At 33.2% G+C, this 22,858-nt stretch overlaps 3 protein-coding genes and 1 pseudogene across 5 annotated transcripts; all 4 read right to left on the reverse strand.

Moving 5' to 3' along the window:
- Positions 1-5,604: 5,604 nt before the first annotated feature.
- On the reverse strand, positions 5,605-7,809 carry LOC123209488 (aquaporin PIP2-7). Its single transcript, XM_044627562.1, has 4 exons — positions 7,391-7,809; positions 6,683-6,978; positions 6,137-6,277; positions 5,605-6,042 (listed from the first exon to the last, which is right to left on the reverse strand). The coding sequence occupies exons 1-4, from the start codon at positions 7,695-7,697 to the stop codon at positions 5,929-5,931; spliced, it is 858 nt and encodes a 285-aa protein (XP_044483497.1). The 5' UTR covers positions 7,698-7,809; the 3' UTR covers positions 5,605-5,928.
- Positions 7,810-11,924: 4,115 nt separating this feature from the next.
- LOC123209350 lies at positions 11,925-14,123 on the reverse strand (annotated as a pseudogene).
- Positions 14,124-14,899: 776 nt separating this feature from the next.
- Positions 14,900-17,501, reverse strand: LOC123209348 (ankyrin repeat-containing protein ITN1-like). Of its 2 annotated transcripts, none has more exons than XM_044627350.1 (4): positions 16,887-17,501; positions 16,504-16,653; positions 15,872-16,422; positions 14,900-15,795 (listed from the first exon to the last, which is right to left on the reverse strand). In XM_044627350.1, the coding sequence occupies exons 1-4, from the start codon at positions 17,413-17,415 to the stop codon at positions 15,097-15,099; spliced, it is 1,929 nt and encodes a 642-aa protein (XP_044483285.1). In that variant the 5' UTR covers positions 17,416-17,501; the 3' UTR covers positions 14,900-15,096. The 2 variants fall into 2 exon arrangements, with proteins under 2 accessions (XP_044483285.1, XP_044483286.1); XM_044627351.1 differs by having other exon boundaries at positions 14,901-15,795; positions 16,513-16,653.
- Positions 17,502-20,310: 2,809 nt separating this feature from the next.
- On the reverse strand, positions 20,311-22,858 carry LOC123209349 (ankyrin repeat-containing protein ITN1-like). 2 transcript variants are annotated; one of them, XM_044627353.1, is made up of 4 exons: positions 22,282-22,858; positions 22,037-22,186; positions 21,405-21,960; positions 20,311-21,160 (listed from the first exon to the last, which is right to left on the reverse strand). In XM_044627353.1, the coding sequence occupies exons 1-3, from the start codon at positions 22,805-22,807 to the stop codon at positions 21,701-21,703; spliced, it is 936 nt and encodes a 311-aa protein (XP_044483288.1). In that variant the 5' UTR covers positions 22,808-22,858; the 3' UTR covers positions 20,311-21,160; positions 21,405-21,700. The 2 variants fall into 2 exon arrangements, with proteins under 2 accessions (XP_044483288.1, XP_044483287.1); XM_044627352.1 differs by lacking the exon at positions 22,282-22,858 and having other exon boundaries at positions 22,037-22,273.

A 22,858-nucleotide genomic window follows, 5' to 3' on the forward strand; every position in this document is an offset into this window, starting at 1 on the left:
TGCCTGGAATGCCTGCAAAATGTTATAGGCTGATGCAGAAATGGACGGTTGTGGGAGTGTCCCCGGATTAGGTCTACACTTGGGTTTCTGCACCCTAAACTGGTCCTAACCAATCAAAAGTCCCTTTTCAAATGAGACCAAATGAATATGTACAAACACCTCTATATGTTTTCTTTCATACTTAGATGAAGCACGTGCTACAATACAATAGCAATAAAAGAAGTGAAATATTGGTTATACCAAGTAATCTGTTCCAATAAAATCACATTTTCAGTTTACATTTGGCTTGGCAGGTGATGCATTTGGTGGTATTACAGGAGTTAGACCAGTTCCACCAAATAAAGGGGTTCCGCTTTTACAGTCTTAGGCCATAATATATACATCAATGTGATTTAGCAGGTAAGCATTTGATGTCGTGGGGTTTGTCCTTTTTACAACTGAAACAAAGCTTTTTTTTTTTTTTTCAACATAAAATTTTAATTAAAAATTATGATAAATCCCTGAGTACCGAAAACACTTCTGGGCACAAATCTTGGCGCAACTGTTGTATCGTTCAACCACTTTAAACTGGTAGCTCATGGTATTCTGGTCAAGATTGTTTCTCTCTTCAACTTGTAGGTTGCAGTAGATTTTGCTCAATTCGTGGCCACATTATAATTGGTTTTTATTGCCATAATTACCATCAGAGAGTATCTCTCTTATAATCATTTTGTATCTTCAACGTTAAAATGACAGCTGTTTAAACATATAAAAATTATTTTTTGTTGACTCGCAGGACCTACAGTTTTCTTGTCTCTCCTCTCTGCCTCATTGCTTGCAATCATAATGTTGAATTCCCCTTCCCCCACCCTCACAAATTGATACATCAATCACCCTTTAACACTTACATAATATTTAAGTAGGATACAACCAATCACTGATGAATTCATAGAAACATATATTCCATAACCCACTTACAAAAAACAGTAAATAGCGTAAAAGAAGAAATGGATTAGAATACAGAAGATGGAGGAGGACTCAGTGAGGCTTCATCTAACTACCATTAAAACCTTATACTTGTGACTGAACTTGCGAAATTAACAGAACTCTCCGTACATATTAAACACCCAGTTGGTAAATAGCTAAAAATACACAACCAAACACAATGCTAGCACCAACTCTGCTTCCATGGTTGGGAAATCTTGAGCTTTCGCTTTCATGCGCTTTGGTTGCCTCCACTTGAGCAGCTAATGGTAATGGAGAGCAACTGGATGTAGCGCAGGGGTTAAAGGTTTCAGGTTTTTGAGTTTTTGGATGAAAGAATTCAACTGCTGAAGGTGGGAAAGTTATGGGGTTTTCATAAACCAGGCCATGTGGAGCTCTATCTTGAGCTCTGGCTATGGAGAGAATGGCTAGAGAAGCTGAGAAGAAGAGGAAAAGGGAAGTTAGTTGACTCATAGTTTTTTCACTTGCTTTTCCCCTGAATGACTTTAGAGGTGAAGCAAAAGTTGCTTTGTATGAAATATTTTTGTAGGCATGAAATGAGTTATATAGTGGATTGGGAAGTGGTCGTTGCTTGGGATAGAATTTTGGTGATGTGAAAGATTGTTAGAAAAGTATAGAACAAGATGATGGGAATTAATTATTTCTTTGCCATCTTGGGTTGAATTCTATTGGATTCTTTCAATTGCCCTCTATAAGCTATCCTATTTTAAGAGCGCCGTAAGTTTAGATAAAGGTGAAATTACTCTTTCCCACCCAAACTTTCATGAAATAATACTTTTCTGTCTTTTAAGTTTAAAAATTCTATTTTATCATTCATCTCTTTAAAATTAGATGTCTGTTTTAATACTCTAAGGGTATTTTTTCACCTTATCCACAATATAAGAAAAACTGTATCACTTACACCCCTAATATTATAAATAAATTCATTTGACTCTAATTATTTTATATATTTTTTTTTTTCCCTCAATTTTTTTTTCATTTTTCTCCTTTCTCATTTTTTGGCATTGTCTAGATTGTTTTGGAGATGAGAAGATGGTTGTGCCCATGGGTGCCATGGGTCTAAAGAGGGAGGGAAGATAGTGGAGGCGATATGGGTAATTGAGATAGATGAGATATAGACGAAGGAGAAGGCAAGGAAGAGGCAAAAGTTGATGAGTTGGAGGGAAAGGAAGAGGAGAAAAAGATGAAGAAGGGGAAGGGGAAGGAGGAGGAGAGTGAGAGGGAAAACGTTATGGACTTGCTTGATGGAAAAAAAAAAGAATATTTAGGTGAAAAAGAAAAAAAATAGAAAAGAAGTGACAAATCTAAGTAAGAAATAACATATTTGAACAAAATTTAGTAATTTTAGATCAAAAGTGATAACAATACAAGAGTGACAATAACAAAAAAAGAATTATCGCTAATAGAAATGTATAAAATTTCAATTCAGCTAACAACTTTTTACAATTATAGGTGAATAATAAAATTTATAATTTTTTAGGACAAATTATAATTTAACTCTAGTTAAATAGAAAATGTTGTTGTTTTTTCACTAAATTAATAAAAACATAATTTAGTAATAAATTTAACAAATAGACGATTCAATTAATTTTTCCAATTTAAAATGTGACAAATTATTATTCTATTAATATTTTGGTAAAAAAATAATACATTCCACCTTTAGAATAAATAATCTTTTAGAAGTCTTTATATTTTCATTGTTAGATTTGAGTTGTCAATTGATGAATAATGTTGAGTTTACTATATCTTAATTCTTATTCTATCATTTCCCTGTGATCCATATCAACACATTTTGCAACTAGGTGAAGGACAGTAGAAAAGTTAAAGAATAAAGAGGATATATCTGTCACTCACATTTTCATAAACTTAACCATGTGGCCTGTGAAATCATGTCTTCACTCTTTAGTTAGAGTGCCTTCTCAAACACACAAGAGCAGAGCTATTACTTCATTAATCATAATTAAGTATAAATCCCCATTGTGTGGATCATTACGAATGATGCTTCATGGTTTATCACATGTGAGCCACTTCTGCAAAACAAAAAAATTATCCATCTAAATGAGTGGAAAATTATATTCTTTATCTCATCATTTATACATAAAAACATAACATGAACTTGAATAAACCTGTGAGGCTGTGGCTTATATTGTTAATAATATAACCCTAAGGAGTAATGACAGAGGCAAATTATAAGATATGAATTGTTGTTAAAGTAATATGGAAGCATGGGGGATTTCTTAGCTTGGAGGATCAGTAAAGGGGATACATTAGAGATAATAATTTAACACATTTGATGTGTGTAATTATAATGGTGGCCTTCAAGTTCAATATTATTATTGCAGAAGAGGTGTGATGGAGCATGCTGCCCTTGAAATCAATGCTCTCTTTCTTCTCTCCACTCTAATATTAAAAATCATGCCATTCCTTCACGCTGTTTACCTTTGCCTATCACACTTGTTGTTTAAGTTTCTCAGTTTGTTCTGAATTGTGATGGTGACTTTCGCCTGTGATTTCCCATTAAACTGGCGCACAAGATCCTTGTTTGAGGTAAATGGGCTTTAGGGCTTCACATGTTTCCACATTTCTTCCACCTCTCAGCTCACAAGACTTGCTTACATGTATTAAAGAATTACAATTACTGGGTTGTGAGCTATCCTTCTTGAAATATTTGTACAAGCCATTTCCACCATTTGGCTTTACATTCAAATTTTTGTTATTTACTTACAGGGGCATTGGACTTTGTTGACCTTTGATAACACCAAGGTGATGGGCCGGGGTTGAGCTTGCAATTTTGGTTTTGGGACGATAAATCTAAACATCTTTAAAACATGGTGAATTAGTGATGGGCCTTTGTAGCTCAAGAATAATGTGGATATTAAAAAGACCATGCCTTAAAAATTAGTTGTTTAGATTAGAGAATTTTAAACTTATGTAAACCCCGTTTTAATTAATGAGTCAAAAACTGATTGTTGGTTCTAGAAACTTTGTTTTTATTCGTTTTAATATATATTTTCTAAATTTTTTCCATACCCCTAAGGACATAGAAAGTGCAGAAGTATAGTTCTCCCAATTGTGACCAAGAAGTTCTTCATTAACTTGGTGGGGATTAGGAGCCAGATGTTTACTCCTTTAAAGTCTAGTTTTATTATTATTGTGAGGATGGAAAACAAAACGGGGCCATGGATGTTGACAAGGGAACAAAGAATTGTATTAATGGCAAACACAAGCTATAATTAATCAAGCTTTTTGACCTTAAGGAGTTCAAGAATAAGGATTGTTTGTGGCAAAAAAGTCATGAAATGTACTGTAACATTTCTCAAGAATTTCAGTGCTGACTGAACTTTAGATACAGGATTGATTCCATGCCCTTCACTATTATATTGCAGTGAAAAGTAATATTATATATACAAATAAATTATAAAAACTGAAATAATAGTATTTGATTAATAATTTTGAAGTAAAAAAAAAAACTAAACAATTTCAATCACAAACTGTTATCTTAGTTTGTCCAGATAAATTTGTATAATTTATTTATATATATAATTTTAGTTCTCAACTAATTATTATGGATTTTTTATAACTTCTAATTGGATATAGCTGTTTAGATCAAAGGTTAAACAAGGATGTTCAACCAAAAAGAAAAGATAGAGACACAATAATGCAAATTAACTCAATGTAAAGTAAAATTAGGATATCTGGGAATTTGATAAGATCACTAAATCCATAATTACAGAACATGAAATTAGAAAGAAGAGGAAGTGTCAAATCAACATGCTTGATATGATTTTCCTCTTGTTAATCAAGGAGCCAGAATAAAACAAATTTTCATAATTTGATGGGTTGGAATATTACTTTGTGCATAAGATTGATTCTTACAAAGAGATAAGAGAAACATGAATAGCCAAGCATATCTTCTATCTTATGACAAAGCCATTACCTTCTCTATTAATTTAAGCCAAAATATGCATCATCAAAGAGCTAAACCTCACCCACCCAGCCTCAGGAAAATGACCTGGAAGCCATAAGTTAAGGACAAGATAAGGTAGATAATTCTACTCATTATTTCCACCTTTTATAAAGCAAGGAATCTCAAGGCTCTATAAGCTTAACTTATTGTTTTTCTTTTGTCCTCCTTACCAACTCTATAGTATTTGATAAAAAATCAATTTTGCATCATCTCTGTTTTGAGAACCACCACTACAAAGCCAACTCATCTATTCTCATTTGGTCATAATAATGAGCCCTCTGATCGATGCCCTCTTTACAAATATTGCTTATAAAGAGGACAAGAATGCCTAGAATGAGGCCATTTTTTAACTAGCACATAGATTTGAAAACCCAATTCTATGAAATACAATTAGCTTATTTCAAGCTTCTGTTTTGAGGGTTTCGTTTTGTGTCGTCATCTCTTCTTCTCGCCACAAGCATATTTGTGTGTTTGTTTTGTATTCATTCAATTAGTCATTTTCAACTGAAAGGACGTATCAACAAACTTTACCATAAAACACATTTTCTTAAGCGATAATTATCTTATAGTGATGGCTAAGTAAGCTTAAATTTTGGATATATAATGATAATAATTTATTAAAATAGTAATTTTTCAAGTAACAGAAGGATATTGTGACTATAGAGAGAATTATTTACTAGACTCGGGTAGAACATTAACATAAATACACCATTTTCAAATAAAAGAAAAAAGAGAGAAAAGGACAAATAAAATAACACCACCACTTAAGTACCCCCCAAAGCAACACCCATTCAAAAGGGATACAAAATAAACCCTCCAAACACACAGGCACAATTATCTACAATTCAATGGTCCTCTAGTTTATCCCTTTAATCCCAATAAATTAGGCAAGAGAGGTTGGCTTAAAGGACTCTCAACACATATTTGCACTCCTCATAATGTTATTTTAAGAAACACCATGATCTTAGAATATTCATTTAGGCATTGCTCCTGAAGGATCCAAGTGCCTTAATGGCTGCTGCTCTAAGAATGTATTGGTGGTAGAATGCAGCAATGGCAGCTCCAATGAAGGGTCCAACCCAGAATATCCACTGAACATTAATAAAATGAAGCAATAATATTAGTATCATATAAATATTATGATGATAGGCTTATAAGAAAAATAAATTTGAATATAACAATTACTTGGTCATCCCAGGCTTTGTCCTTGTTATAAATCACAGCAGCTCCGAAACTCCTAGCAGGGTTGATGCCGGTGCCGGTGATGGGGATTGTGGCCAAGTGAACCATGAACACAGCAAACCCAATGGGGAGTGGTGCCAAAACCTTGATTTTTCATACATAAAAGATAAATCAAATATGATATATATTCATTGAATCTATCTGATACCATAGGCTGAGATTATAATGTTAAAAACATTTATATTCTTTTTCATTCATGTTAAAAAAAAAGATCTTCGTGGTAACTGTGTATAGTCACCCCACAAATCAATGGCTTGGGAAGAAAAAAAGAGGCAAAGTCATCAAGAAAACGACCAATACCTAAACAAAAATCAAATACAAGTTGACAAATAAAAAGCATAACTAATATTATACTTTGAAAATATGTAAAATGCTAAAAATTATTATTTCACTTTAAAGCCCTTATCTTCTCAAAGGTTCTAATATTTTTTTTTCCGAAATATATATTTGTTATTCTGAAATTTCTAATTAATATGATGAACTACTTACAGGAACATGGGAGTCTCTAGCATTCCTCTTGGGATCAGTGGCGGAGAAGACAGTGTAAACAAGAACAAATGTTCCAATGATTTCAGCTCCCAATCCAGTGCCCTTGTTGTAGCCGGCGGCGAGCTCGTTGGCTCCGCCTCCATACCTGTTGTAGTATGCCTTCTGGAATGCCTTGACCAAACCACAACCGCAGATTGCTCCCAGGCACTGAGCCACCATGTACAACAGTGCCCGGACGAGTGACACCTTGCGAGCCAAAAACAACCCGAATGTCACAGCCGGGTTGATGTGTCCTCCTGTGCATAGTTACAATTATACTTCGTCACTGAGTTAGAAAAAATTATATTTCAACTTTGCGGCGAATATTAAGACCAACATATACATAATTGATAGTCATACACGCTTATTTTTACGCTGAAACATGAAAAATTCAAACGAAAATCTTTTTAAGCTTATTTATTTCAGATATTTTTTTTTCTGGTCAGAAAGCTTGAACCCAGAAGAAATAGAATACGTTTTGGCAGTCAAAATACAGTTTCCATGGTTGAATTTGTCTAAAGAGACAAAACTCCAAGAGTAAAATAGAAGAAAATACAGGGAAAACCATAATTTCTTTCGTTTTCTCGGCAACCAAACGAAAAGGTCAATTTTGTTCGTTTCTTTTAGAAGGTAGCATAGTGTTGTGTTAGAACTGGAAGTTAAACTCACCAGAAATACCAGCGGTGCAGTAAACAAGAATGAAAATCATGCCACCGAAGGCCCAAGCGATACCAAGAACGCCGACTCCTCCACACTGATCAGTGTGCAAATTCTCGTCAGTCTGGCTCTTGTAGCCAATCACAGTCAAGACTGTAATGTAAAGGAAGAGCAGAGTTGCAATGAACTCAGCAATAACAGCTCTGTAAAACGACCACTTGGTGAACTCTTCCGCGTCGATCAACGGTGCCGGAGGTGGGTCATGGTAATCCTTTGCTGAGTACTCCCCTTGCTCAGCCACTTCAATGTCTTTCGCCATCGTTTATCTGCAACTACTAAATGACCAAGAAAGAAAAAGCTAGGGAAAGAATCTCTCTTGCAGATTACACAGTGTAAAATTGTGAATCGAGAAGGCCCTTAGAGGGTTATTTATTGAAGTGAGTGAGAGACAATTATTAATAGAGTATGTGTATGATGACGTAATTTTCATAAATTAATCAGATAAATATGAGCCGTCCATAACCTTTGATTTTAATTATCTTTTGTTGAAGGTCCCACCATTATAGCTCAACGTCTCCTAGAAGTTTCTTCTTCATACCAAACTCAAACGTTCCAGTGTAAATTCACATGGCAAATGTTTGCAACGGCTATTCAATCATCCCAAAAACAAAAAAGACAACACTGGAAAAATCTTTAGTATTTTAGTGGTGGTAAATTCAATTATTAAACCTAAAATTTATTTTATTTAATATAATTAATTTAATTATAAAAATAATAATTAAATTTAAATAAGATTTTTGTTATTAAAAAATAATACTAGAAAATTTGGTGGGATTGTCTATATATACCTACCACTCTAGAACGTGTGAGAAGTTTAGTGAACTATTGATTAACGGTAAGAGAACACATGAAAAGAAGCAAAAAGGATCAACTATAATTACAGCCTTGCTTGCTTAAATCTCAATTGAATCGGAGCGACCTGACTAGAAATGTAAAGAACAAAAGTCAAAGATATATATTGTAGCATATTTCTTGATTTTTCCTGATTATAATGCTTATTATATTTTTATTAAGCAAAATCGAAATTGTTTGAATAAACTATATAAGTTAAAATTTTATAGTTTAGTTTATAATACATCAGAAAACAAAGAAAAATATAAATACGATAATCTAATTGTGTATTATATCATATATCAAAACTTAAATTTTTTTTATTATGTGCATTGCCTCATAGAATATGCCTTTAAAAAAATATAATATAATATTAATAATAATAAAAAATTCTAATTAACACATTATTATTTTAAAAAATATTTTAAATATCTCTAAAAATTTAAAAATTTTTATACACCTATACTACGTCTCCATTTTTTCAGAAAAAATATATCAATTTATATCGATAATATATATTATATTATAAAATACGTATTATATTATACGATACGTTTACTATATTGTATTAATTAAATATTTCATAAGATATATATTATTTTTTATTTATATTATATCATAAAATATATATAATATATTATAGGGTATTGGCAACCATATTAATAAATATGTAAGGTTGTGATCATATTTTTACTAAAGAACAAATTGAAGCATTTATCTGTATAAGTATTATGAAATAACCTGAAGACAAGGATTAGAAAATATATGATGTTATGTAAAAAAAAATTCAATAAAATTATATATATATATATATATATATATATATATATATATATATATATATATATATATTGTATATAATTTAAGTATACAGATTATATGATATTATATTATTGAATAATTTTGAATTAAAGATAAAATAATATTTAATTATATAATAATATATTATCTATGTAATATTAATATATATATCTATATATATATATAATATTGCTTAAAAAATTTTCAAAATACAAACAATTTTTCTTTATTTATATGTAGCTGCCCACCTCTCTTTAAAAAAAATTAAAGGTTAAGATCCTTGAGGATTCTTTTCTATATAAAACCAAAAAAGTCATCGGCCATCCTTGTAACTCCACCACGCCATCCATTAATCCAGATTAATTGATTAAATTAAACCCCCATTATCTTATATTATCCAGATTAAAAAAAAAAAAACACACACACACACACATTTATGGGATTAATATATAATGAAAAAGTGTTGTCACATTCGTTGGCTGAAATCAGCTTTCCAGTTAAACTTATCTGGATGATAACCTAAAACTAATAAAAGGTCTTCAATGATTAGATAATAGGCTGTGCCAATTAAGCATTCATTTTCCTTTCATTTCATTTCCCGACAGTCCAACCTGTTATGCTTTTGGTTTCGTTCTCATCATAGTTTCAGAGTAAATGTACAATTATGAACAGAGTGTAGTTTGACTTGTTATTTGAAAGCCAACATCCAATTGTGTGACTGGGTGTTTTGAGTTCAGGATTTGAGAGTGCAAAAATATATTGTTGAAGCTACAAACAATCAATCATATCAAAAAATATTTGCATCAAAATTGTTTATTAATAATTTTATGTAACATATAAGTGCATATTATGTTAACATACTCATCAGACTTACCTATCAATTCAATATTTATAAAACGTATCATTCAACATACGATATTTCATGTAACTTTAATTTTAAGTCATTGGATTATTTTGTATAAAAATCGATATAATTTAACACTCATCTACGTAGTTTTTGAGAAAAGATTGTTATAATGATAGTAATAAGTTATTTCGAGAGACATACGAAACTTATCGTAAATTAATAGATGACTCATTACTCTCCAATAAAGGAATTGATATTTTTAAAAAGTCTACTGACAGATATTAATGATAACTAAAATATTTAAAACTACAGTAGAATTAAGTTTAGTCTAATACCATTTGATTATTGATACAAATGTCAATCAATGCATATTTATGACTACTTCAAGTATACATTAATTCTATATCTTTATTTTAAAAAAATATTATAAAATAAAATAATCGAATAATATGATAGCCGTATTGTTGATAGATAAAATTAAATTGCTGACACTTGGTTGAATGGGTAACTATGATTGCTAAAGACTATTTTTGGTCTGTATATAAACCGTTATCAAATTATAGATTCGGTATAAATTTATTTATTATTAATATGATAAAATGTCTATAGGTCAAATTTAATAGGAATAGATATCGATTTAGAGGTCCCAAATTATAGAGGATGGATCATGTTTGATATCTAGATTATTGATTTTGAGTCTTATAAAATTATTGAACCTGAAAGTATAGTTATTTATGTTTGAAATCACTCCGAAACTAATGGACTCTTTTGAAGTGAGAGGTTTCCAGCACGCGAAAGATTCACGGCGCACTCAACAGTTTTCTCATTGTCTTTTTTATATGACATAATTAACCACTTGGATCTTTTAAAATTGCATTGTGCTTTAAGAATTTATATGGTTTTATTGTCAAAACCAATGAAATTAATGTTAAATTTCTTTGAAAATTGTTTTAAAAAAACCGGCCACTCTCAGAATGTGGACCAGCTTTGTATAGGGTGATGTATGTACCAATTGAACAGGCCAGCTGGCACCATCTCGGTCACTCCAGGGCCCGTCAATTTAAGTTCCAAAACAATATTATTTATTTTTATATTTTTACTTTTTTTTTTTGACAAAAAAAATCATAAGAGTTTGGATGGTCTTTCAGGACAGGCTCTATCACACAAAATATGTGAAATTCCAAATTTAATCATCAACCTTATAATTAATTACTATATAAATTAATAATTTAATCTTCAAATATTATAAAAGAGATCTAAAGTCTTGATACTGATGTCCCCTCCATTGTTGCTTAAATTACATTTCTGAAGCTTTTTTTATCTTCTGGCTGAGAGCGAGTCTAGTTTTTGTTGGTTTGTTCGAGTTTCGATTATGGCTGGAAAAGAACCACGTGTCAAGCATCAACGTTCGAAAAATAAATATTTAATTCTTATCGAAATTTTCTTCTTCTTCTCCTAGTATTAATGTGACGCGTGGGTGGTCGGTGTCCTTTTCTGGTTTTAAAAGCAGAATCAGGCCATATTAACTGCGGCAGAGTCAAAAAAAGGTGGAGGAATTCTTATTAGGGCTTCTTGTAGCGATGTTGACAAGCCGTCCTGTGTTTAAGTGCTATGTAAACTTTTTGATATGTATGGATAATACTTATTTATTCTGAGATCTATGTGTTCGGGTTGCTTCAGTAAAACCTGATTAAGTCGAGAGATGAACTGATTAACTAAGTCTAGATTTCGACAATCAAATGGATGCCCTTACTATAGAATTAGAGGTTAAACAATGAACAGATAAATTTCAACTCTGTAATTAAACGCTTTTTACAATGGTTTCTGTTTGTAGTCCGAGAGAGTATTAAATATTTCTTTTTTCCTGAATTCTCTGTAGGCTCCTGTTTGTATGTTTAAAATTTGATGATTCTGTTAGCCCTTAATCATGTGTTTAATAATTTACTTGTTTAGACTGCCAACATTAAAATACTGAATTCCTTCATTGAAACTACAAGAACAGGCTAATTTTCATCCAAACAAGTTTCTCTGCAGACAGCGAGATTAGAAATGTGAATACAGTATTTACGTAGATGGGTATCTGTTAAATGAACTATAGCCTTATGTATAAATTACATAAGTAGAATATAGATCTGACCATCTGTGTCTGATAATTCTATGTCATCTCCAAAAGAAAATTGAATAAATGCCTGACTCTATTCACCTCAAATACTTCTCTGGAACAGGGATATTTACAATAATAGTATGATTGTCAAACAAAAGACTGCCCTAACTTTTAAAAAACAGTCTCAGTAGTTTACTACTCATCATCATCATCATCGTCAAATTCTCCAGCTTTCTCTTCTTTTATGGTCGCTAGTTTAGGAGGATTTGAGTACTTCAATGGGAAATGATCAAAAAGCGGGGGAGCCACCTCAATCCAGGGCTTCATTGTATGTCTCAGTTCCTTTGCCATTTTTCTACTTGCCATGTTTCTTCTTAATGGCATCATTTATATATATATAGAAATTTTCTCTCTTCCTCCTTGCTTTTATTACCTAAGAAAGAGAGATTGAAGAATCGATAACTGAAGGCAGTGGCAAAAAAACTTAAAAAAATTTCAGAGACGATACAACTTTCAGAGATGAATTGAGTTGAAACTGTTTGATTGAAGAGGGTATCAATAGTCAGGTTTTATATAGAGTTGATTATGGCTTGAAAAGCATCAACCGTGAGAAAATTATGGACCAAATCTAGTTTTATTAAGCATCTCTACCAATACAGACAATTGACAATTATGCTGTATCTCTAAAACTTGAGCGGTGGCAGAGAAAAATATTGTTAACAACAGCATAGATTGGACACAATCGGTTAGATATAAATAAAAATATACAGTCTGTGCATTATTGGCAAACCAAAATGAACAAAATCCCCAACCACAAGATAATTTTGTAGAGTAAATTTACTGTCAACCACAAAAATCAGAAAGGTTGGTTATGCCACAAAGGTTAAATTGATGTTAATATTTTTCACTTATATTTTCACTTTTACTGGATTTAAAAGTAATTAAGAGGAAATTCAGGTAACAACTTTTTTTGTATACACGAATTTATTGGTTGATGATAAAGGTTTAGGGTTGAATGGCGTTTTCCCACCTCAAGTTTGACATTTTCCACTCGTGGTTAAACTTTAGAGTTTGTTTTAACAATGTGAGGGAGTTCTCGACAATTTTTACAGGATATATATTATAGTGTTAATATCATTTAAACCCCTAAAATGTAAACAGAGATGAGACTATGCAATAGCATTTATAAATTTGACAAACTATCACAGACCTAAGTATAACTGTCTCAAAATTAGCAATTAACACTAAGATATTAAGAACCAATTAAAGATCATAGGTATAAACTCGAACCCAGTTAAAACTATCGTTATCAAATAATCTATTCTACCTCATTCAAAGAAATGCCCTCAAATTTATCCAAAATCCAACATAAACCAAAAACAAAACGATAACAATAAGAAAGAACCGTTAAACTTGACCTCAATAAAGGGTAATCTCCATATCACCGTCAGTAATCTCCTATTGTAAGTCCTTGGGATCCTTATCATCAACTATACACCCAACAGAGATGCACGTACCAGTATCTCCTTGACCATCCCACTGCGGTCCTTAACCATGAACTTGGGTCTCATAATCCTGGCAATCTCGATGACATCATCGAGAGTGATGTTGCCATTATGCTCGATATTTTTCGTCTTCTTCCTGTCTCTCTTCGGTTCCTTCAATGCCTTGATGACAAGTGGGGCTACAGAGGGAACCACCGAGACTTTAGCTTGACGGTTCTGTGCGGTGAGCCTGACGGTTACACGGAGGCCCTTCCACTCCTTGGCAGTTTCTTTGACCATATCTTCTCTGATTTTTTTAGGGAACAGATCGAGCAGTCCAATCTTTGGAGCCAGCGAGCTGGCGGCTCGGACCTCACCACCCGTGACCTGAACGAACACATCCACAACCTAAGATGGATCAAATTTGGGCGACATTTTTTCTTCTTCAGGGCCAGGAAAAAGATGAGAGACTGGGGATTAGGGTTAGGAAATAGAGAGCGAAGAGAAAACGACAGAGTTCAAGAGTCAGTTTATATAGATAGGGTTTAGTGGAATGACATTTTTACCCTTTATAGGTGATCACATTGTGAGGGGTGGGAAAGAGTCATTTGGCCTCTCATTTACTTCTATTAAAACACATTAAATTCATAAATTCCTTCTGAATATGAACTCTTTAAAATTTATATATGGCCAAAAAACTTATTCACACCCAATGGTATACTGAAATCTCAAATTTTTATCCTCTAACTTTTAAAAACTCAAATATCTACTCATAATGAAATTTATGTTAAAAATTTGAGTTAATGTTAGAAGTAAAACTGTTATTTACAAAAAATTTTAAAAATTAAAGTTTTATCACATTTCCTCCCTAGGTTTAGAAATCTTACAATTTTTCCTCAACCCAAACTTTGAAAACTGACAAATACTCTCTTAAGGTTTGTTTCTCTTCTCTCTAACATCTATTTATCGTCTCTGACGGTTAACCGTTCTCTCTCCCTCTAGTCACTCTCTCCTCCTTTTCTAGTCGTTTTCGACTAAGACAAAGATATGTTGTCTTTGTTTCGATTGAAGACAATTATAGAGGAAAAGGAGAGTGATCGAAGAGAGAAATAAGGAAATGAGGGAGGACAACCGACTATCAGAGATAACGAATCATCCCCAAAGAGAAGAGGAACAAACCTTATAAGGGTATTTGTCAGTTTTTAAACTTTAGGTATAGGAAAAATTGTAAGTTTTATAAACTTGAGGAGAAAAAATAATTAAACTTTAAATTTTTTTAATAAATGATAATTTTACCTTTAATTTTAACTGATATTTTTAATAAAAATTTGGTTATATATAAGTGTTTAAGTTTTTGAAAATTGAAAAATACGAGATTAGAATTTCACTATACTTTGGGTGGGAATAAGTCTTTCTATATATATATATATATATATATATAAAACAATACATATAATCAGGGGCAAGAAATTAAGTAAATCATGCTTAAACAATCTGAAGTGCGGACTTTGTAATTTTAACAAATCACCATTGAGCAAACATTAAACGTTTTAACTTCAAATGAAGAAACTTGAAGCTTGTGGAATGGATTTCATGGAATAATGGAAGAACCTGCAGGGGTTCGGGCTTTAGAACCAGTGGACAAGCAGCAGATCCTCTTCAGAAAAGCTTCTAAACTCCGAGGAATCAACCGCCTTGCCTTCTTCCCCAATTGCTTGCAGCCTCTGGTTATGGACGTTATTATGTATAGAGGGAAATACGATAAAGCAAAGATTCCAACTGGGACAAAAGAGCAGGTGTACAGCATGATTTTCGCCCAATGTTCCTTGTTTTCAATCATCAGCAGAATCGTTGCCGCAAATGCTACCATCATCAGGCAAACAGAAAGGAACAGAAACGTGAAGCCTAGTGTCATTTTATTCGGCAGAGAGTGCTTGAAGTCTTCCAATCTAAAGGGGGATGTGAGAATCGAGAGAAATGTAACCACGGCGGCCAAAGAGAAAGTGAGAGAGAGAACGTCGGATATAGTGAAAACAACAAAAAATGGTCGATTTATAAGGACGGGAAAACCGGTTGTCTCGTTTGATCCTCCTGGTACCGTGTATGCTGCTGCAAATGCAACGGTTGCAATTAGAACTGCCACCACTGAGCATCCTTCTGCTGTGTGCTTTAACCATTCTTTGGATGAAATGCGAAGTTCATTGTTTGCAGTAGCAAATAATCCCTCGGCAGTCAACCCCATATTATTCTGGTGATTCATAAAATGGGATATCGTCACTTCTTGAACCCTCTGCCATACAAACACCTTTATTACCAAAATAAGCAAAGCCCAGATATATACGTTGAGTTGAGAAAAGCAAGCGTACCTCATACCAAAGCAATTCCTCCTGCAAAACAAATGCAGGCCCTTCCATCTTTTCAGGCACATAATCTGTTCTTTTAATCCCCGTCATGTGCAATATAGTGTTGCCAGTGTTGTCAATCTTTCGAACTAGCCTCCTTATCGGTCCTTCCATTTTGCTTACTAGCTCAAATATCTCTAACTGCCGATACTTGATGGCTACATGCAATATATTTCGTCCTTCATCATCGATATGCTCGATTGCTTGCAGGTATGTATTCAGTATTTCTCTAACAATCTCGATACATCCTGACTTGGTTGCTAAAAACAAAGGAGTCTCCGCACTGTCTCCTCCTCCGGCTCCGGCCGCTTCTCCGCTTCCCTTCTCAGCAGCTAAGAGAGTTGGAGAGATCCCATATCTGTGTATTTTAGGCCTACTCTGGTCTTGGATAGAATAAGAATCCTCCCACGTGGTATCTTTTCTAATCAGAAACTTGGCGAGCTCCATAGCTGATTCATATTGTCGCTCCTCCTTTTCCTTTAATTCTCTCCGCTTCGAACTACAAGTCCATTTAACTTTTCAAAAACAAAGTTAACAACTGCACTTGCATACCTTTAAATAGTTAACTTTCCCTCAATAAATTGTAAAATACTTACAGCACTTACTAAGTTTCTTAAGAAAACTTTCTTCGTGTTTGCGTTTAAAAGCTTCAGGCTTGCATGAGAGAAGCTGAAGAGGAGTCATTCCGTCCACATCTTGTTCAACAATTAAGGACTTATATTCTTTCGCAATTTGCAGGGCCAATTCTGAAATTGCAGGCATGCATTTAGGTTTAAACCGTTTATTTCTACAAGAAACCCACCATTTGAAAACAATAAAAAGAGTATGTACAAACTTTTAATACACATATGTTAATTGATTTTGAATTAAAGATAAAAGTAACATGGAACTTATTTTGTATTCTCAATTAAGACTCAAAAGTATGTGGAGAGACAAATATTGAATAATGGCATAAAAGAAAGAAAAGGATGAAACTTACCGAAGTGCTGAGAAAGAATGGCAATGTGAAGAACATTGGTTTTATCAGTTCTCTGAAGAAACGGGTGCTTACTAGTTTGATCATAACCCGATACTTTACCAGCAAGAAAGTTGAATATATCAGTCTTGCCATACCTTGCAGCCCGGAACAGTGCGGCCTCTCCATTGTTGTTGCGGATGCCCAGCAAACCCGGCGCCTTCTTCAACACTTTATCAGCTACAGGGAGAGCATGATTGCTAGTAGCAGTGTCATGAAGAATAGTGTTTCCCGCATTATTTTGACGGGTCATTTTGTGGAGATAGCAATCTGGCAACTCATCAAGCAGCCTCAGCACTAAACGATCTTTCTTTGAATAAGTAGCCATGTGTAAAACGGTGTCGTCATGTATTGTTAATATGTGCAACGCATGATCAGGGATTTTCCTGCATAATTCTATCACCTTCTCTTCATCTTCTACAATCATCAGAGCTTTGTAAAGCTCTGAGTTAATGCAATGCTTTTCATCATCATCCCTGGCGATAGAATACATCACTTGCTTGATGTTATAGCTAGAAACAGGAGTGAAAATAGCCAAGTTTGAGGTTTAATTTGGTTTATATTAGAGCTTGTATAACAACTGGAATATAAGAGGCCCTACTCTGGCATTTTCTTGCAACTTATAGACCTCTCTTTTTCATTTCCATCAATTTTGTTGTGATTCGTACAGCTCAGTGTGAATGCTAGAGCTGTTAGTGGATGCTTTTCTGAGAGTTTGGAATATATGATGAAGCTTAGCAAAGGCTCCGTCTTTAACTTGTTATCTTTGAAATTTTAGTAAAGTAATATATTCCCCCACTAACTTTTGTTAAAGAAGATTCACTTTTGTTTGCTAAACCCCTCTTAATTTTTACTTAGATGGCATTTTATTCAGGACAGCTAAGTAACCACTGAAGTTTCTGGTACAGAATCACAAACATTCATTGCGCTGAAGTTTAATTTATGATTACTTATTTCAAGATCAAATGAGTAAGTTGGCAATCGAGTTGGACCAATTTGACTTGAATCCACCTCTACAAGAGATATAGTACAAGAATGGGGTGTTGCATCTTGGCACAAGGTTTCTACACTAATTCCACAACAACATGGACTCATTGTCAATATTAGTGAATAGCTAGACGATGCAGGATCCTATCAAAGCTTGGTTGAAAAGTTAATCTAACTCTAACACAACCTAATCTCTTCTTTGTAGTTCATTTTCTCAACTGATTCCTAAAGGAACCAAGACAAACACTAATGTATTTCTCAACTGAGCACATGGAAATTACTTTAAATTATGTATGTAATTCTTGTACAATTACATTCTACGAAATAAGAAAGGAAAACAGTTCTACATTAAGAAGTTTTTCGGTTTTCAAGGCTTCCATTCCCAATGCCCATTGCCTTTGATACGAAAACACAAGAAGTTCGGCTGCCATCTTTTCAAATGTAGTTTTCTAAGGACTTGTGGGTACATGTATTATTATTATTATTATTATTATTATTATTATTATTATCTTAATTGAGAAATTATATACCATATTCACCGAAATGAAGCCCACGGAAAAAGATTTCACCAAGGAGATATGATTAATATGGTGCATTTGCTAATGTCATTGATTGAACACTTGTTAGTTTTGGCAGGGGATCGATCACAAGCTAACTTATAATTAATCACATAAAATCATGTTTAACGAACATAAGATTAAGATAATTTATGTCTTAATCATCCAAAACCGATAGCATATATTGATGCTCGAATTAGACTTTTGACATAGCGGGGGGGCCTCCATAGCATAAAGCTAGCTATGCACTGGTATAAAGCAAACCAGTCATGCCCAATGATGCTACCAAACTATCAATTCTAAATTGATTTGACGAACTCGAGTTTTTATGGGGAAGAAAAATGTGTAAGATCATTTTAAATTGATGAAAATGTTGTTGAATGAGGCAAAGTGGAAATAAGAGATGGCGAAAGCTCTTGCGTCTGATTAGGCATTTTGTCTTATATTCAAAGTCGATGTTGACATAAAGATGTCTATAATTTAATTTAAATTGTAAGATGGATTAATCTATTTAAAAATTACGGTTGGATTAATTTATTTAAATGATTTTCAAATCAAACTAAATTATGAATTATATTTTTTTAAAATATATAGAATTAAATTCGACATAATTTTTTAATAAACAATTAAATGTAAAACTTATTTTTTAATATGTATATTACATATAATTTATAATTATTTTAGTTGTTTATATTATGTATTACAAAATTATAATTTAATTAATTTTATTAAATAATATATTTTTAGAAGTAAATAATTTAGATAAGTTTAAACTTTAATCTAAACCGAATCAAACCGTATTTTTTTCAGTTTGATTTGATTTAATTTAAAAATTAAAATTATTTCATTTAGTTAATCATATTAAACTAGATCATATATATCCCTATGTTAATATAATAACGGCAGAAATATTGAGCCTATAAGGATAAGTAATATTTGAGGCATGTGTTTTGTTTTAGGTTTCTACCTAGATAATTTTAAATTAGATATTAATTAAACTAATTGATTTGTCAAAATTTATAATATATACTTTTAGATATCCTCTATAAGGGGATATATACGAAAAAGATAAAGATAAAAAATAATAAGCCATTATTTATGAAAGTAGACATCACGATGCTATTAATATAATTCGTCAGCACAGTGATGAGAGAGAGGAGGACGTTTATCACGTAACTCACGTTGCATGGAAAAGGGGCATCTCCTAATTCAATAAAGGTGCCTTTGGAACATTTTTTCTAAAGCATTTCTCCTGATAAAATTTGCTTTAAAAAATAATTTAATGTACTTTCAAGGAACTTATTTAGAGAATCAATACCCAATAAATGTGTATTTTTATCCCAAAGAGCTTTAAAAATGGCAGAATGAGGAAAAGAGTTTCAGAAAGATAGCAAAGAGAAAATCGTAAGTTTATCCTTTCAATGGCCACAAAAGTTTATTTTTTCTTATTTTCTTTAATCTAATCTCTTCAATCCCCGAAAGCTCAAAACCAAGCCAAAAGCAGTATCATATCCTTAATTATCCTGATTCATGAAGTTACTGCAGATCTCCATGGCTAGAAGTTTTTTTTTTTTTTTAAATTTAATATGTATATATTTATTGGTTGGTTTCTTCATCACAGTACAATAAATTTCATAAACTTTCTTTTAACATGTAAAAAATTCATCTTAAAAATTGTGTTATCAAAAAGTAATTCGTTTTTGTTCTCTACAATAATTATTCTGAGACGAAATTGAAATTAAAGTAAACAATAAGTTTTGGTTAAGTGTATCGTCCCAAAATAAAACAGAAATAGTACTTAAATTAATATTTATTGCAGTGTAACTCCTTTTACTGTTCTCACATTTGGATGTTTCATGAATCATTGATCAAATAATAATAATAGTAATAGTAATTCTAAAGAGTTCTGAATATACACGTATTACAACAAAGACTAAAAGAGATACTGAAACCAATACATGGGTAATAACATGATTAAGATGAGCTTGTGATGGATACAGCAATGGCGGAGTTTCAATATGGAATGGAAGGAGATGAGGATTTGGAGAAGCGAGAGCTGTCCTTCAGTAGAGCCTGGAAACTCCGAGGAATCAACTGTTTTCCCTTGTTGGCCAAGTATTTGCAGCCTCTCGTTATTGATGTTCCCACATACACAGGAAAATACGATAGAGAAAAGATGGCAACAGGGATAAGAGAGCAAGTGTAAAGCACGATTTTCGCCCAGTTTTCCTTGTTTTTTATCATGAGCAAAATCGTTGCTGCAAACGCCACCATCATCAGGCAAACAGAAAGGAACAGAAACGTGAAGCCCACATTCATTTTATTAGGAAGAGAGTTCTTGAAGTCTTCTAATCTAAATGGGGATGTGAGAATCGAGAGAAACATAACCACGGATGCCAAAGAGAATGTTAAAGAGAGAACGTCTGAGACGGTAAAAACCACAAAGAAAGGCTCGTTTATGAGAACGGGATACCCAGTGCTCTCGTTTGAACCTCCTGGTACTGTGTATGCAGCCGCAAAGGCGACGGTGGCGATTAGAATTGCCACCAATGAGCACCCTTCTGTTGTGTGCTTTAACCATTCTTTGGATGTGAGACGAAGGTCAACATTTGCTGAAGCAAATAAGGCTTCTGCAGTGAGCCTCATATTGTTTTGGTGATTCAAAAAATGCGGCAAACTTACGTCCTTAACTCGCTGCATAAACACCCCGCGTATTAAATTCTTTTCAGACAAATCTCAAACCTTAGTCAATGAGATGCATATCCACCTTGTATACACAAATTGTTATATATTTATGTATGTTATTATGTGATTAAATAATTTTGAAGGGTTTAGGGTTTAAAGCATTTGTGTATTCAATCACATGAAATGTGTACTCATTACTCAAAATGGATATTCACAGTACTGCTATTAATTAATTCAAGTTATATATACCTACCTGATACCAGTGCAATTCTTCGTGCAAAACCAGAGCCGGTCCTTCCATCTTTTCGGGCACAAAATCTTTTCTTTTGACACCAACCATGTGCAATATTGTGTTTCCATTGTTGTCAATCTTTCGTACTAGCCGTCGCATTGGTGCTTCCTTTTCTTTCACAAGTTCAAAGATCTCTAACTGGCGATACTTGATGGCTACATGTAGGATATTTCGTCCTTCATCATCGATATGTTCCACTGCTTGAGGGTATGTTTTAAGTATTTCTTTAACGATCTGCAGACATCCCGACTGTGTTGCTAAAAACAGGGGAGTTTCAGCTTCATTATATCCTGCTGGGCTGGCGGCGATATTTGTAGAAGGCCCTTCTGTGATTCCTTTTTCAATATTACTACGCCCATATTTGTGTATCTTAGGCCTCCCTGATCCTGGATTTGATAAGTAAGCTCCCATGAAGTGTCTCTTTCAATTAAAAACTTGGCAAGTTCCATAGCTGATTCATATTGCTGCTTTTCCATTTGGACGGTTTGTCTCGAACTCAAAATGCAACTAAATTTAACTTTTCAAAAACAAAGACAAACAAAGTTACCAATTAGTAATTCATGAATAGACATGATTAAGATATATTCCATTACCATAATTGATGAGTTTCTCTAGAAATCCATCTTCATGTTTTCGATGAAAAGCTTCTGGCTTGACTGAAAGTAGCTGAAGACTAGTCATCCCATCTACATCTTGCTCACCAATTAGAAACTTATATTCCTTAGCAATTTGCAGGGCCAAGCCTTTCATTTACATCACAATCGTGAATATAATCTCTAAAAGCACTAGTCAAATTTCACATTCAACCAAATCAATGACCAAAAAAAAAAAACCTTACCAAAGTGTTGAGAAAGAATAGCAATGTGAAGAACAGTAGTTTTATCAGTCCTCTGAAGAAACGGTAGCTTACTGGCTTGATCATAATTACAGATTTTCCCAGAAAGAAAATTAAAAATGTCAGCTTTCCCATATCGTGCAGCACGAAAGAGAGCAGTCTCTCCATTATTGTTTCTCATTCCCAGCAATCCAGGAGCTTTCTTTAATACTTTATCTGCAATAGGAAGAGCATGGTTACTAGTTGCAGTCTCATGGAGGATAGTGTTTCCTGCTGTATTTTGCCGGGTCATTTTATCAAGATACTGTTCAGGCAATTCTTCAAGCAGCTTCATCACCAAATCACTTTTCTTGGAATAAGTTGCGATATGCAGTAATGAATCATCATGGACTGTCAATATGTGCAACGCATGATCGGGAATCTTTCTGCAGAGATCAATCACCGTCTTCTCATCTTCTCTGATCATCAGAGCATCGTAGAGCTCTGAGTTGATAAAATGTTTTTCACGATCGTCTCCAGTAGAACCCATCAGTGGCAGCAGCCAAGCAAGCGAGAAAATTAAGGTTGATAGTATGTTTCT

The sequence above is a fragment of the Mangifera indica genome, chromosome 2 (genome assembly GCF_011075055.1).
Source record: "Mangifera indica cultivar Alphonso chromosome 2, CATAS_Mindica_2.1, whole genome shotgun sequence".
Classification (NCBI taxonomy): domain Eukaryota; kingdom Viridiplantae; phylum Streptophyta; class Magnoliopsida; order Sapindales; family Anacardiaceae; genus Mangifera; species Mangifera indica.